Source organism: Pezoporus occidentalis, unplaced genomic scaffold, assembly GCF_034315485.1.
Source record: "Pezoporus occidentalis ecotype Australia unplaced genomic scaffold, CSIRO_AGI_Poc_V1 ctg22, whole genome shotgun sequence".
Lineage (NCBI taxonomy): Eukaryota > Metazoa > Chordata > Aves > Psittaciformes > Psittacidae > Pezoporus > Pezoporus occidentalis.
Window position 1 is genome coordinate 3405301 of NW_026914072.1, and position 17071 is coordinate 3422371.

General features: G+C 44.2%; 1 protein-coding gene across 1 annotated transcript; it reads right to left on the reverse strand.

The window, feature by feature from the left end:
* Positions 1-10435: 10435 nt before the first annotated feature.
* Positions 10436-16644, reverse strand: COMMD9 (COMM domain containing 9). The gene is made up of 6 exons (XM_062620244.1): positions 16499-16644; positions 16272-16397; positions 15648-15787; positions 14726-14760; positions 13206-13309; positions 10436-12365 (listed from the first exon to the last, which is right to left on the reverse strand). The coding sequence occupies exons 1-6, from the start codon at positions 16547-16549 to the stop codon at positions 12225-12227; spliced, it is 597 nt and encodes a 198-aa protein (XP_062476228.1). The 5' UTR covers positions 16550-16644; the 3' UTR covers positions 10436-12224.
* Between the last annotated feature and the right edge of the window lie 427 nt (positions 16645-17071).

Genomic DNA, 17071 nt, shown 5'->3' on the forward strand with positions numbered 1-17071 from the left:
AAGACCCTTAAAATCATTAACTGACCATTAATCTAAAACTGCCAACTCCATCACTAAACCATGTCCCTAAGTGTCACGTTTCCAAGCCTTTTAAATGCCTCCAGGGATGGTGATTCCACCACTTTGTGGGCAGCCTGTTTCAATGCTTGACAACCCTTTTGGTAAAGAAATTTTTCTTAATATCCAGTCTAAACCTCTCCTGGCACAGCTTGAGATTGTTTCCTCATTTTTCAGTCATATTTTCAGTCAGCAGCCCATGCAGATACAAGTGGTAGCATACTTCTCTATAAGCAGGACCCCAGACCCGAGCACATTAGCAGCCCATTAGTTACGATGTGTTTGTGGTTTTGAAGTGTCTTGTTTTGTTTCCAGTCAGGTATTAGAGCCTCAGCTGTAGTCTGGTGAGTCTAGGAGTGACAGCTTTAGGAAGCACCTTTCAAATCCAGGAGCTAAACCAGTAAAACATCTGGGATGGTTACTGCTTGAGTGAACAGCCCAGTGAAGAAACAAATCACTGCATGTGACCCTTCATGCTCATTGTCTGCCTGATCTCCATTTTCCCACTGCAGCCAAGGTACCCTCATCACCCAAAAATCAAATGCAATGCAGTACAATAATACAGTGCAAGAGTCTCCTTTTTCTTCTCCAGCTGGGCTTATTTTCCATCCTGTGCTACAGAAAAAGGGGGCAAGCAGCCACCAAGCGGAATTCAACGCTCCTGCTCTTGTTCAGCAAGAAATTATTCGGTGAGTTGCCATTGTGTCCCAACAACCTTGCACTCCCTGGTAGATAGGTGAAAAATGTCTTCCATGTGGCACTGGCACTCTGGGTGGCAAACACTCCCCTTTTTATGTCTGTTTATTTTAAGGTGGTCTAGATAAGCAGTGTGGCAGCCCTTTCATTAATCAGATGTGTTGCTGGCCTGTGACCTGCTAAGCCTAGAACCATTTCTGTCAGATTTAACCCTCTCGAAGGCAGAGTAGAACGGGCCAGTGGTTCTGGGGGGACTGGGGTTGTGTCTAGTCACATCACATTTCTTTGCTGAGGGCCATGCACTCAGATAAATAAGTGAACCCATGGAGCATTAGCTTGATCATTTAACAGCCTCTCTTTCAAATGCATGAAGCATTTAGTTCTTGTTAGTCTGCAATTAAACCAGTGACTCACAGTTAAAGGCAAAAGAGAAGAAGGAAGTATCAAGACAGCTTTCAGACAAGCTTCTGAAAATTGCCAAAGAGCAGCACCTTATCATTTTCCAATTGCTTAATGTTAGTTCCAAGGCATTTAATTTTTGAGTGTTGAATGCCCTCTTAAATACACCCTGCCCCCCAAGTGAGACTGCTAATGAAACAAACAGATGGTGATTTGAATAGAGTAAAAGGACATAATAAAGATGTGCTTTGAAATAGCCAGACAGAGCAAATTAAACAGAAGACTGGGGGAAAGATTGATGGAAAACCGAGAACAAACCACCTCAGTATTTACTTCAGTCACCAAATGGCCCAGCATATGAGTGGAAAGCTGTTTAATGATCTTCCATAATCTGATATAAAATTTGGGGGTTCTTTTACTATGCTGAAAGTGCTGGGGTGATAAAAACAGGACTGTAGCCTTGATGGAGCACCAAGGCCAGTTGCATGGATCTGTCTGTGCATTTTGCTGCTGTCCCTGGGGCTGTGTGTGTCAGCAAGGACATCGGTTTGCTTTCTGTTTTAAGCAGTGCCTGCAGAAAAAAATACAACTTTTTGTTGTTGTTGCTTGCCACTTTCCCAAACTAATGTAGTTTCAAATGCTGTGCCAGAGAGTTTGGAAGTCCTGAGGCAAAAGTCAAAACTGGCCCTCTTAATACCAGACTATTGTGGTAAGCTTGAGTATCTTCTCCCTGGGTGGGGGACTGCGGAAGGATGGCCCCTGGGTGGGTGCCTCATCACTCCCCTCTTTTAACTCCCACTGCACTGTATCTGGGCTGCCCTGTGTTCTATGATGCTGGCTGGTGCTGCTGGTTGGCCTTTCAGTGGTTCTTTCTCTCTGGTGATCTCAGGCTGATTTACAAACACTGAGTTAAGCTTTATAAGATGCTGTGAGGAGAAAGAATGACAAAACAACAGATGATTTACTTATTTCAAGTCCAAAGAAAAATAAGTAGTGAAATCTGGCCCAAGACTGCAGCTGAGGAAAAACCTAATCTGATTAAAAAAAAACAACAACCCAAACAACAACAACAACAAACTCAACTGATTTATTCTTTTTTTAATACAATTCTTCCCTGTGAGGGTGGTGAGGCCCTGGCACAGTTTCCCAGAGAAGCTGTGGCTGCCCCATCCCTGGCAGTGTTCAAGGCCAGGTTGGACGGGGCTTGAAGAAACCTGGTCTAGTGGAAGGTGTCCCTGCCCATGGCAGGGGGTTGGAACTGGATGAGCTTTAAGGTCCCTTCCAACTCAAACCATTCTATGATTCTATACAGGCAGCAGTTTGCATATGAGAGAAGGAATGCAGATGTGGTACGGGGGCAGCCATCGACCCTTGCAAAGTGGTGTAACAAACGGGTGATGAAAGATAAGAAAGAAACCTCAAAGGATCTTCACATCAAAAGCAGAGAGAGAAGCTGCAATTAACCTGGTCAGATGTGGGAAATTTGGCATGGGAGAGAACCAGCACCAGAATTTGTACTGATGTCCTCCTGTCCAGACCCTATCAATCTTGCCAGGGAATCTGACAGGTGAAAAAAGTCAAAGAGCTGCCCAGGGATTTTGAAATCAAAGGGCTTTGAAAGCTGGATCAGAGAATGGAGCTCAGTTTTCCCATGTGCTTTGAATTTATTGTTGCTAATGAGGAAGCAATCTCTGGTCTGAGTGAACATGCTGGACCAGAGGGGTCACTTCAGATTTCCCTCGCATTCAGGAGAGGGATATCAGGAGGCTTTCTCTAAGTTAACCCTTTCACTGCCAAGCATGTACACATGAGCAATTCGGAGTAAGATGGCATGTAGAGGGAAATGTTGGCTCCTTTCAGGCAGATGGAATCTTAGAGACCTTAGAGCAGCTTCCAGTGCCTAAAGGAGCTGACAGGAAATCTGGAGTGGGGCTCTTGACAAGGGCCTGTAGGGACAGGACAAGGGGGAATGGCTTTAACCTGACAGAGGGGAGATTTACATGAGATATGAGGAAGAAGCTTTTCCCTGTGAGGGTGCTGAGGCCCTGGCACAGGTTGCCCAGAGAAGCTGTGGCTGCCCCATCCCTGGCAGTGTTCAAGGCCAGGTTGGATGAGGCTTTGAGCAACCTGGTCTCGTGGAAGGTGTCCCTGCCCGTGGCAGAGGGTTGGAACTGGATGAGCTTTAAGGTCCCTTCCAACCCAAACCATTCTGTGATTCTATAAACTTCTTTGTGGACCAACCCTAATAAAGGACTACACCTGAGCGTAGCTGGTTTACTGCAGGCATTTCTCTGTCAGGTGTGGGATGTCCAAACGTCACAAAAAAAAAGAAATACAAACAACCCCCAAAAACTGTATTTATATTTCACTCTAGGATGCCTTATTAGGCCCTTTCCCTGTTCTCTGCATCTGTTTCATCTCAGGTTTATTTGAGTGATACATCACTCCACCCCTGAGATATCTGCAGACCTTCCTAGAGACCTGCCAAGGCTGTACTTCCCTCCAGGACATATTTATTCTGTAGCAAATCCTACAGCCAATGCCTGTATATCTGGCAATCCTGACAAAAAAAAAAACAAAAAAAAAACAAAACAACAAACAAAACAAACCATGGGTAATAGGGAGCTAGCTGTGAAAATGAAATTCATGTCAGTGAATCGATCAGAACCATCTGGGCTTGACTCATTTGGAAGTGCCACAATCTCTTCCTCACTCTGCAGGGGTATGTGCACCACACAGACGGTGGGGAATGAAAATACATGACATTTCTTTTCTGTGCTGATCAAATTTAACTGACAGCTATATGAAAGGAAGGATAAGGCTGCCTCCAGCAGGTGGAGAAGGGAAGGGAGCATACCAAGGGGAATCATCTCAGTAAGTTGCTGGTTTACATGGAAAGTCTTAAATTGAGACAAAGCAAAGGAGGTTCTTCCAAAAGAAAGAGATGAGCTGATTTTTCACTGGAGCTTCCATTCACAATTTCTTTCCAAAGCCTTTCATATGAATGAGGCAGAAGGACACACTCAAAGTGGGTCAGGGAGAGGTGAAGACTTGCTCTCAGCTATAAACCCCAGCAGGACATGATTCCTTTGAAGAGCATTGTAATAGTGATTCAGGTTTTAGTTCAGGAGTATGTTGTATTCTTAAAGCTCTGTGGTACTGTATTCCTGAGAAATGGGAGAGAGTGATAAATTCCACAAAAGACTGTTTTCTTTGTAGACAGCAGAGAATCATTTCAGCCTGCACTGTCTTAGGGAACACAATACTCTAGCACTGACCTCTTTTTCTTGGCAGTATGCTCAGTACATTTGTAAGTTCCTTTGCCTACACACTTCAAGAGGCTTAACACCAAGAGGATCAGGTTAATTATCCTATCTCCTCCTAAATAGATGTAATGTAGCTTTCTAGCTGCTGGGCAGAAGACAGAGGTAAAGTGAGATGCTCAAAAGTTCTGGCTGTGTGTCCCTTTCTAGAGAATTACCAATGGATTGAATTTCACTACCTGAAAGTTGACTTCATTTTCAGTGACTCACAGACTTCATGACTCTCTTCACTGCTTCAACAGAAGCATTAAGAAAGTCTGTGTATTTACTTTTTTTTTTGGTACTTTTCATTTATCATTGAATTCCTGAAATAGGATGGTGTTCTTTCACTGCCAGAGTGCAGTCTGCTCTGGAGTGGAGGATCATAGAATCATACAATGGTTTGGGTTGGAAGACACCTTAAAGCTCATGAGTTCCAACCCCCTGCCACAGGCAGGGACACCTTCCTCCAGACCAGGTTGCTCCAAGCCATGTCCAACCTGGCCTTGAACACTGCCAGGATGATACAGAATGATTTAAGAAAAGGGAAATGTAGGGGAAGAAGAAATTTTAATCAAAAATGCCACAAAAATGATTTTTCTTGTGCAATGTTTCCCTGGGATCCCTTTTGATACTGCATATTGGATGGGCCCAGAGGGACGGTTATCAGAAGTATATCAGAAGTATCTGAAGCCTGAAATCTGATCCTGAAATAACTGAATGAAGGTGCAGGATCCTTGTTGATATGGATGAGAGTGTCAGTGTCAGTCCCCAGTGGTGAAGACAAGGCCTTTGCCTTGGAGAGCAAACAGTCTAGAGAGGTGATGTGCAGACTAGGGCAGAAGAGGGAATGACGGGTACACCTTGGTTAGATTTCTTGCTTAGCAGTTTTTATTTTGGGGTTTTGGTTTTTTGTGTTTGGTTTTTGGTTGTTTTGTTGGTTTTGGGGTTTTTTTGTTTTTTGCAAGCATAGGAAAGGTTTTTAATGTTTCTTGCCTGAGGACAAGGTCCAGATTTCATTTCATTTCCAAGGGTCGTTGCTTTATTGAAAACTGTGTTATCACACCCACAAGGGGAGCTTTGAATGTGTCTCTTCTAGTGCCTTTAATATTAGCCAGATCTTCTAAGATAGTACCGAAGGGAGAAATGAGGTCACTGGAAAGCAATGCATAGAAATTGTAAATAAGATTTCTCACAGGGTTGATGTGATAGATGAGACTAACAGTGATGTTTGAAGTTTACCATCTGTGCCCAGGAAAAGGAAAATATCCTGAGACACAGATGGCCACATACACTTTCATGCTGCCCTTTTGAAGGAAGTAAAAGAAAAGTTGTCTCTAAATCCAATTCTCAAAGCTTACAGTTATGCAGTGCACTCCAGTTATGCTTTTGTGTTTCTTTGATTTCATTATCTTCTGATTCTTTATTTGTCACCAGACATGTCTTTACAAGAGCATATCAACTGTGTGTAGACAGCCAGTTCAAACTTTCTAGATTATCCATGATGCTCTGCTGTTCTGATTTGGTATATCCTGGAATAATATTGACTGTTATTAGTGGATTAAGAAAAATAATATTCAAAAGTAAGGGTCATGTCTCAATGTGGGCATATAAATGAGATAAATACAGAAACAGGCTTGGGCATGAGGCAGCAATGCTTAAATGCCATAAAGCACTAAGGAACCAAATAATCTGGGACAGTGCGTAATTTACTGGTTCTGGTCACAGATGAACTTTCTGCAGGCTGAGCCCTGCCATGATGTGGAGCAGAGACACAACCCAGGGAGCCGTGCTGGCTTGTGTAGCACTTTGTTGGGAAGTGATGATGACATTTGCCTCAAGGCTTACTGATACAGACAGTTAGAACACCCCTGCACCTGCAGTCACTGATACAGCTAGCTGTAAAGATGTCAGCATTTCCCATTAGCCCAGTTCCCTGTCAGTGCAAAGGCCAGGCACTGGTATGCTGCAGTATTCTCATTTAGGTTTCTTATCTCTTCCTTATAGCACTCCGCAGTGTCAAAGCAAACTTAGGTTGTGGTGGGATTTTATTGCGTTTGCTGGGTTTGGGGTTTTTTGGTTTGGTTTTTTTTTAAAGAAACTAGAAATCACACTGCAAGGTCCAGATTTTCAGTGTAAAGTTCCTCCTCCATCTTATTTGCATGGCTGAGTTATAACCTTCTAAATCACAAACAAAAGCCCTGGCTGACTCAAGCTAACAGCTCTAATGGAGGCTGTTATATTTCTGCTGCTACTTGGCAGTCAACCTTCACTACCTCCTCAGCATAAAAGAATGCTGTCAACATGAAAAACTGTCTTCTTTGGAGGGGAGGGGGGGAGGCATACCTACTCTTGTTCCAAACCAGCCTTTTACAACAGCAGTAACTCCAAGAGAGTAAGGATGCAAGTGGGATGCTATTTAATGGTCTCTGTTTGGTGTGTTTACTTTGCATGTTTGACAGCACTCTGTGCTGTGCAAGTGCTGCTGGGATGCATTAGCATTTCCTCTTTTAGACTGGCAAGAGAATGCCTGCTTGGAGGGTGCAGAGGGGCAGTGAGGAGAGGAGATGCTTTCATCCCAGGCCTTTTATTAACAGCAGCAAGAATCCATATATATATGTATATGTGGAGAATAGAGATCAAATATACAGGATGTATTGTGCTTAGAATCATAGAATCACAGAGTGGTTTGGTTTGGAAGGAACCTTGAAGATTGTTCAGTTCCAACCCCCCTGCCATGGGTAAGGACACCTTCCACTAGACCAGCTTGTTCAATAAAATTTGTTTGCAACATGCTTGGGAGTGAAGGCGCTCTCCCTCCGCCTTCTTCCTTCCCCCCCCGAGACGATTCTTACGGTGCCCTGCTCACCACTATTTAAAGCCAAAACAATGCAAACCTTCAGTTGTCTGCGATGGGCCAGTTTGGAAACTGGTCCAAACATTCCAAGCTGTTGGTATCCTCTATATACAATGCCATTCTTTCCCTTGCAGGTGCCAAAGCTGTCCCTGGAGGAATTTACAATTCCCTGGCAAAAAAAAAAGAGAAGGCAGGTTGTCTACTTCTTTGTGATTAAAATGACTGGCACACTGCAGAGAACTGACTGCCACTACCTTCTCTGCCAGCTTCCCCTAAACTGTGCTCAGCTGCTTCACCCCACAAATGTGTTAGCAGATGACAGACCTTTTGCTAACCAGTTCTGTTTTGCTGCTAAAGTGAACTGGTCTCTGTAGGCTATTGCAGGCATTCGGTTGCTCCCAGCTTCTGAGGACAGCCCAGGCTACTGCTTCCTGACCAGGAACTGCTGAGGGAATAGAAATGAGAGATCAAGGTCGCCATCTCCTGGGGAAAAGGTATTTACGCTTACAGGAAAGTTTAGTGTATTCCTTTCATTCTCACACTTCTCTTTGTGAAAGACCAGGGTTGTAGGAGAGTCTTAGGAAGCATGCCAGGCTTGCAATGCTAGCTCTGACCCTACTGTGGTTCCTCTTTTCCTATGAAACTTGATAAAACAAAGACAGTGAGTTTATGTCACAGGCTGTTGGTATTTTTGTTATATACTTCATCCATACTTCAGCAGTAGCAACGTTGGTGGCAAGACTCGTATGCATTAATAACCCCAGAAAAGAGGTGTGTAGAGTGTTGAGCAGATGCAGGAATAGTCAGGTTCTTAATGTACCTTAAATGCTAACGACTGTTAGCAACTGCCATGTATACCCTGTGAGAACAGGGACATGTTGTAGCTACTGATTAGTTGCAGTATAATACCTTAGTTTTCACCAATAGTTGTATGTCACTTCAAAAACTGATGCCTACCATGAGGCTTCTAAGGATACCTATGGATTCAGCAGGGCTGTGCTACTGCAGTGATACTCCTGGCAGTGTTATTGTAAAGTGGTTAGCCAACTGGAGGCTAAATTACATTGCATTAATCAAGTTACACATTGGAGGTAGCAGTAATAGGCAAAGCCCAAATGTCCCAAGTATTATTAACTTCTTATATCAACAATAAAAATATTATGAAAATGTAATAGGCAGAAGTTCTTCCCTGTGAGGATGGTGAGGCCCTGGCACAGGGTGCCCAGAGAAGCTGTGGCTGCCCCATCCCTGGCAGTGTTCAAGGCCAGGTTGGATGGGGCTTGGAGCAACCTGGTCTAGTAGAAGGTGTCCTTGCAGGGACCCCCAGCAGGGGGTTGGAAATCGATGAGCTTCAAGGTCTCTCCCAACCCAAACCAGTCTGTGATTCTGTGAAAAATACAGCAAAAATCAGCAGCTACCTGCACAACGTCCATGTAGATGGGAGGAAAAACATGTAACAGTGTAATTACCGTGTTGTGGAATGAAGTTTCTAAGTGGTCAAGTAGTTAGAAAAGGGTCTGGGGAGGTAGGATTCCTCAACCCCCAGTGCTATCACTGGTTAAATTGCAACCTTATGCACCTACTTTACCTCTCTACATCTTAGTGAGATGAAGTTTTTTTCAGGGGTATGTGAGAAAGATTGATGAATTCATTAAACTAGTTACTTTTGTAGGGGTTAGTGTGATTCAGAATAACTACAGTTATAAAGCATCTAAGGAAGTTACACGTTGTTCCTAGCAGCAAAAACTGAGATTAAGCTGAGCTTTTGTGATTTTGGGAGAGCGATGTTGTTCACTTAGGAGATTTGTTACAAAAAAAAAAACAACATTTTTCAGTCCTGATCTGGGAAGGGGGTCCCATATACACTGTTAAGTATAAACCCTATTGGACAATTGGATGCCAAAAAAACTGCAACTAACATTTTTTACTTAGGTCAAAACAATTTTAAATAGGATTTTAAACTAGTCATGGTATGTGAAGTGAAATAACAACATCTCCATTATAAACAAAGCAAAAACTTTGTATAGGTAATAGTTTTGATAGAACTTGAATATGTAAATTTCACAAACCCAAAACTTAAACCTAGATAGAGTAACTATTATACTTGTACCAAACCAGGATGATTCTTATAGTCTTCTACTGTTTTAAATATGTTTTGCTGTTATACTCTTTAAAACTTATGTTTAAAGATTATTAATTGAAGGGGAAGCTTAGAATCCTAAAGGCATTTTCTTCCTGAGTTGTTCTTCCTCCCAGTCCCATCTATACAACTTTTAGCCTGAACACCCTGAAGTACACATTTCTCGCAGTAAGAGAAAGCAAAATTTAATTCAGAATAATACAAAGTAGGCTTTAAAGTTTTTAATGCTTTTTCAATGCTTTGACATAGTCAAATCCAACACAATGTCCGAATTGAAATTATAGTTCAAATTTAACTTGCATCTTGTGTTTTACAAACAAATGTATGCTTTGCTTAGTGTAACTGAGTTATCACTTGATAAACAGTGTGCATGTAGGAGGTGTTTTTTGTATTCCTCAAATACTGGAATGAAAATGGAGTTTTTGAGCTCCACTTCCCAACCAAGGCTTGTGGTTTCTTGGGAGGAGGAGTTCATTCAGGTGATTCACATACTATGCCAGCTCTATTCTTTATTAATGTCCTTGAACTATTCTCCCAAAATGAACAACTGTGGTGACCCCACTCAAGGAAGATGCAAACTAGAGTGAAGAATGGTCCCTACGACGCTGAAAGGCACAGAATATAGAGCTTACTAGGTTCAGCCATCAAAAGCAGAGGGGGATTTTACTGCTTCTAAGTAGGAGGGTGTCATGGTTTCATCTCAGCTGGCAAAAATTGAAAGGTAGAAGTAAGCTGAAGAGAGTACTGGCTCAGGAACAAGTAATTCTAAACACATATAGGCTAACCCACCAAATAGCAGCAGTACATGGAAGGAGGAGAAAAAGTAAACTGATTTTGAGAGCAATCATCTTATGAAAGAGATCACATACAACTGCCTGCGATAGCAGGCACATTACTCTCTCCCTGTGCAGCTGTCTCTGTAAATAGGACTTTAATGTGACATACTCTTGCTGGTCAGGTAATGACAGTCTTACTCAGCCTGTCTTGTTTTATACACCTTTTTTTATTGAGCAGTCTCAGCTCTTCTGGCAAAGGTGATAACAGCCAACAAGGAAATACATATCACTTGAGGCAAAGATTTGACGGCAAGTTCTGTCAGCCTCCTAAAGCTTGGGCTAGAAAATACCAGTATTTTCTTGCAGAATTACTTGAGCTATAGCCCTTGAAGTCATCAGATCTTTGTCCTGACTCTGAGTCAGTGGACAGCCCCTTCTATTAAGTCTTCACAAACAACTTAGAAATGCCTGCAGCTAGCACCACTCTAACACTGGAAAAGCCTTTTCAGTTTTAAGTCTTTCTTTTCTTTTAATTCTATAGCTGTATAACAGGTTTGTGAGGGAACTCTATGCAACTATCAGTTTTTCATTTCATTGGGCCCTACAACATTCTGGCTGTAGCGTCAGTGTTTATCTTGAGGATTTCCTCTGTGTATTCACTCCCTAGCTCCTCTAACACTGACTATTTCATTATGCATCATTTACCTCCTCAGTGAGTCTTACCTTCTAAAATAAACAGTACAATATAAACTACTCGGGGATTTTTTTAAGGCTAGGCTGCAAAGCCACAAAATTCCTCAAACTGAAGAACTGTCTTCTAGTCTGGAGCATTACAGAAGCTTATCAGAAAGAAACATCTGAATTTTGTTAATTTTCTGCACTTACTGCTCCACACTTTCAATGAAGATGTTTTTAGGTCAGGGTCATCACCTGTGATATCACACAGAGCTGGTGCCCATGTTAAAAAGGGTGTCCTGAAACTGTTATTATAATGAAGAGAAGACAGTTTAAAAGGTGAATTCATTTCAACAGGAAACAAAAGATCTCTCTCCAGCAACAAGAGTAAAGATCCATTAAACAGCCTACAAACTAGCACCGTCACAAAGAGCCTGAGGTAACCCAGGACAACATTTCTTCTAGCCTCAAAATGATTCACTAAATCAATTATCAGTTCATTTTTTAATTAAAGGAAGAATTAAATAAACAAACAGCAGAACACTTTGGGGAAGTATAGGCACATATTGCCACAGAAGGATTTCCTCCAGTGTACAGACAATGGCCATCAATTTTTTACTGTCCTAGTCTTTCGTGCAGTGAAGGCAAACCCCAGAGCATAATAAACCCAAACACAAATTATCTGAACTCTCTTTTTTTCTTTTCAAACAGAAAGAGGAAACTACTTGCTGCTAAAGATATTAAGGCTAGTCATTTTGCAAATGGTGCTATGAAGCTGATTGGGAGGGAATGTGTTGTAGCGTAATTGCCCTATTTCAAAGCATTAGCATGTAAGAACAAACTTGCAGCACGGCTGTGTTTCATTGAGAGGGAGAAACTGCTATATCCAGCATGCACCTTAGTACATGCACATTCCACAGAGAAGCACCCTTCCTTTCTGCTAGTGCTGGAAGGCAACACATCAAACAGCTTAAGCCTTTTAGATCCTAATTTCAGGGCAGAAAGATAGCACTTGCTTCACTGGCTGCAGCTGTTTGCTGTTTCCAGTTATGATCCTTGTGATTAAGCCAAGCTCTGAGACCTCAAATCCTAGTCTAAAATAGAGACCAGCTTTTGTTCAACAACATCTTAGGAAAACACTTTCTGGCATCAGACCAAAGGAATGTTTAAGTGTTAGCTTTTCAACAACTATCTTAATCAAGAAATCTCTTTGATTTTGTTTTGCTACAACAGGAAACATGTTATGCTAGGCTGCCACTTGTGAGAGCTATAGGTGGAGAATACTTCCCTTCCTCACTGCTGGAATCCATGTCCTTGAGTATTTATTTGTTTGCAACAGCAGAAAGTTGGTCCCGGATCCTTCCCAGACCTTCTAACATAGTGTCTAGGGTTTCTTTGCTCAGTTCCACAGTCAGTGCAGAAACAACAGGACTATTTCCACACAAGGCAATATCTTCCTGCATCTGAAAATAGGAATGCAGGCATTAGCTGATGAAAAATGTATTCATGTGTTTCTTTGGCACCATTACGAAAATCAGTGTTTATTAGCTAGATTAAGAAAAATGGCTTAAATTTGGCATCCAGCTCCATTCTGAAGGACCACAGCACATTTTCTAAGCTGTGTGCCTTACTAATGAAGCATGCTACCACTGACTGTGTTTAAGTAAGCATAGACTGCCATGGCTACAGGGAAATTTTTAAGAGACTTGTAGCAGGAAGCCACATCCCTATCACAAACATCTTAGCAGATACTGCATAGGATACTTCACCCATCCCACACACAGAAACTAAGGGGTTTTTCCCCCTCCTCTTCTGAAACCCACTCATCCCACTTTTTACTGGTTGGGGAGATCCAAAACTCTGTAGAATATAATAAGCAGCAAGTTCAGCTATAATCCCTAAACGATAAATATGGCCAGTGAAGGCAGTTATTAGTAATCAAAAGTAATTTCCCAGCTAATGCAGTCAGCTAAACATGGCGATGAGTGGCTCAGAATTAAAGGGAAATGACTTTATAATTTATCTTCATTTTTTCTGCAGAGATCAACGGTGAGCAGGCACAAATACACTGTCTCCTCGCATCCTCCTGCAAAGAAAACTCTCCCTTGCAAGAAGAGGAAGGCTTTCACCAGAGACATCATTCCCAGGGTCTGTGGTATTTCAAAGATCACCTCTGGTTAACTGCCCACTAAGCAATAGGCAAACACCAGACGCCTGTCTGCACTGCTTTGAACTATCACTGGTAAGTCTGGTGTTGGACTTGGCTGTTTTGATCCTGTACCCTTTACAGCCACTGACATTACCTTTAACTGAAGCAGGCAAGTAGGAACTGCCATTCTGCTGATGCTGTCTGAAGATGTCTTGATGTCCACCCTCCAGTCCATGTCGACCAGCCGAGGCAGGGAGACTGAGGGATTAAAAAATGGGTCTGTTAGGCCCAGCAGCACATGATGACACCAGACCCTGGAACCCCTGACTACCAGGACGTACACGCTTCTCCACTTCTGGCCCTGGGAAGTGTACAACTTTAGTGCTCCTACCTGGTTTCATATCAATTTTACTTGGCAATAAGCCAGTCTCTGAAAGCCTCCTCATGACACTGGCAGGACAAACAGGGTTCTCCAACCACCACATGCAAAGACGGTACAGTGCAAGACAAGTATAGTTGGGAAGAGAGCAGTAGCCATTCATGTATCTGTTGTTTAAATCTCTGCCTTGGTCCCTAGGTAATATATGTCAGATATTTCATGAATATAATACTAAAATAATCCATTCCCTAGAAGACAATCTCACTGCAACAAGGTTAAATATTCTTCTAATGAATACAAAGACATGAGTGTCTGCGCAAAGCTCCTGGGTGGTGCTCCAAAAGCCTTGCTTCTGGGTTATGAAGAGCTAGCTTGTGTGTTACGCTGGTGTGTTACGCTTGCTCTCATTTCCTCTAATGCATGATAGCATCAAGGATACAGGAAAAAGCATTACATGTCTTGGTAACACTAGAACATTGTTTAATGTAAGCAACTGCTTTATTTACTGTATTAGCATTACACAAGTTTATTCCCTCTACCTACTTCCAGGCCATGAAAACTTAGAGGGACAGTGTATTTCCAGGTCTTGCCATACTGTTTAGCTGTTGGGCATTATCTCCTCTGGAAGGAAAAAAAAGGGTTAGGAAGATTGATGCAGACCTCAGAGTAGTCTGTTATGCACCGGTTCTCATTTGTAAGCCTCCAAGTGCTACGGTTGTAAAGAATACCTCTTGGAGAGAAAAAGTGTTGTAGCTGCATGAAACACCTAACTGGGATGTAACTCATTGCCTGTGACATTAAGAGTTTGCATTCCTTAATTACATCACAGTTTAGAAAGGTGAGAAAAAAGCAGTTATGAATGTATGCAGTGTACTTCCTGATGCATGGAAGAGAAGAATGCACAGAGTTGTGTAGACGTGCAAAGATAAGTTATTCCCCAACATATACATCTCCGTATTATTGAATATGGACATCACTTTATGACTTGAATGGGGAAGTCAGAGTGCTTCACTTTCAAACTCTTGCAAATAATTACTTGCTATACATTGCACTCTGCAAGGCAGGAACAAACTGAGCATTAAATGGAATTGCATGAAGACTGGTAACAATTTTGAACAGATCTAAATGCAAGCTTTTTGGCCTCTGCTAAGCTCTGTGATTCTGCAGTCATACAGCTTCATCTAAGGCAAATGGGTGTATCCATGTGCTACATTAAGAAAACACACTGCAATGCACTATTCTAAACAATGACCTCAAGAAACATTAATTGTATCAAGGTATGAATTACTACTTACTCTGACTCGCTTGTGCTTCATTCCTCCAAGCAGAGCTGTGAAAAAGTGAAGAAAAAAGCATCAGCAGTGCTTGAGGCAGCAGGAGGGAGGAGATGAAAAGAAAAAAGGTAGGGAAAGCATTCAGAGTGGCTTATCCCTGACAGAAAGGTCACCAGGGCTCCAGCAGTAAGCAGGGGAGAGAAACTCCTTATGCCAGAGTGCCAAGGAAAGGCTGTCACTGGTGATGGTAGGCAAACTGATGACAAGCCATTAGTTTTTTATAGCTCACTTACCCCACATACCTTTCTCCCAGGTTTTATCAAAGTGATGAGCTACCAGGCAGTGAGATGTACAAACGTGCAGAATTGCCACCACTTCACTTATGCTCTATCATATGCCTCTACACATAAGCCAAGGTGGTAAGTGGCTGGGCATCTAGATACTACTCAAGCAGATTCTGTAGTGCTGAAATCTAGCCCTCAAAGTTTTATAATTTTTCCGCCACACAGGTGAGTGTTAGGATAAAACGGGGTTTGCCTTATGTGAATGAGTTCCATACCCATTCCAAAAGTCTTGGAAAAACCCTCTGTGCCCACCACAGTTGTGTTTTGCTTGCTGTTCTACTCAGATGATGGATTTCATTCCACTCTGCTCATCCCAGCCTGTGTGATTATGTCCAAGGTACACACAGAATTAATTAATCAATCACACATGAATTTAACAGGGGGGTGAGGCTTTGAGCAACCTGGTCTAATGGAAGGTGTCCCTGCCCGTGACAGGGGTCTGGAATTAGATGATCTGTAAGGTTCCTTCCAACCCAAACCATTATGTGATTCTATGAACAGAAACAAGACTTTGTATGCTTCCAGCTATCTACACATCAAAAGAGATACTATGGCTTTGACTTTCCAGCCAAGAGCAATGGCAGGTAGGTAGCACTCACATGTTCTCCAAGATTATCTTAGTCAGAAGGTTTTTCAGATTTTGATGGAAGTTTTCGGGAAAGAGCGCGAGGACGTCTTCTGCCTTTGTCAAGCCACGGTACACGACGTGTCTGGTGAGGTTATGCAAAGCAGATACCAGCTGTAGGAAAGAAAGAGGAGGAAGGGCTCTGCTGGGTTTAAAAGCATTACATGCAGCACAGGACGAGCCTTAAGTAGCCAAGAAAGACAGAGCTTCTGCAGCGAGACTGACACACACCCCCCCCTCCGCCCCCTCAGGGTCTTGGACATTTCAAGTGGTGCCTGACAGCCTCAACAGGTATGGAGCTGAGATTCAAGCTGCCCTCCGGCGTGCATGCCTCTTCCCTTTTGCCACCCTGTACGGCCCCTCCAGGCAGTGCCTCCCGGAGAGGATAGCTTTTACCGAGCACGTTTCGTTCCCGCAGCGGCCGCGGTCCCTGGGAGTCCCATGGGGCCGCGCATCGTCCACAGGGCCCGTGCCAGCCCCAGTGCTGCCGCTGCTGGAGGCCGCTCCTCCCCTCCCTCCCGCGCAGTGTGGCCCGGCGAGGAGCTCCTGTTCTCCTGCTCCTTCGCACGGGGCCTGACGCTGTCCCGTCCGGTCCTACCTGCTCCGCTGCCTCGAGGTCGGCGGTGAGGCCGGGGCAGGCGCGCTGCGACAGCGGGCCGAGGCCGGCGGGTGAGCTGGAGAAACACTCCTGGCACAGCTGCCGCACGGCGTCCTTCGAGGGTGCCTGGTGGGGAGCAAAGCAGGGTATGCTCGGCCACGGCCCGGGAGAGGCGGCAGCCGCCGGGCAGGGTGCCACGTCCCCCAGCAGCTCGGAGAACCGCTCACCTTCAGCAGGCTCTGCAGGGCGGCGAACTCCCCGTCCCGCAACGCCGCCATCTTGGCGCTGTCAGCTGAGGCGAGCGGCGACCTCCCCGTGACGCGCCGCCGCCATCTCGGTGCTGTCAGCTGAGGCGCGCGGGCACGGAGCAGAGGGCGGTGCGGCCGGCCGGGCTGGGCTTTGTAGTCCTGCCCTCGGGGGGCACCTCGCGTTCCTGCAGGCGCGAAGGCCGGCGCGCCCTCAGAGCCCGGGAAAGGCTGTGGCTGCCTGGGGGTGCCATTGGCCGCCGGCTGAACATGATCCAGCTTGTGCCCAGGCGGCCAACAGCATCCTGGCCTGTATCAGCTGTAGCGTGACCAGCAGGGCCAGGGCGGTGATCATCCCCCTGTACTGGGAACTAGTGAGGCTGCACCTCGAGTCCTGTGTTCAGTTCTGGGCCCCTCACTACAACAGGGACATTGAGGTGCTGGAGCGGGCTTAGAGAAGGGCGACAAAGCTGGTGAAGGGTCTGGAGCACAAGTCTGATGAAGAACAGCTGAAGGAACTGGGGTGTTCATCTTGGAGAGAAGAGAAGGTTCGGG

What these genes read in the sequence shown, in the direction of transcription:
- COMMD9 (XM_062620244.1), bottom strand. Translation starts at nt 16,549, where the DNA reads ATGGCGGCGTTGCGGGACGGGGAGTTCGCCGCCCTGCAGAGCCTGCTG. An exon ending in CCCTGCAGAGCCTGCTGAAG is followed by an intron (nt 16,398 to 16,498) that starts GTGAGCGGTTCT and finishes GCTCCCCACCAG; the next exon opens with GCACCCTCGAAGGACGCCGT. An exon ending in CTTGCCTGCTTCAGTTAAAG is followed by an intron (nt 12,366 to 13,205) that starts GTAATGTCAGTG and finishes TCCTATTTTCAG; the next exon opens with ATGCAGGAAGATATTGCCTT.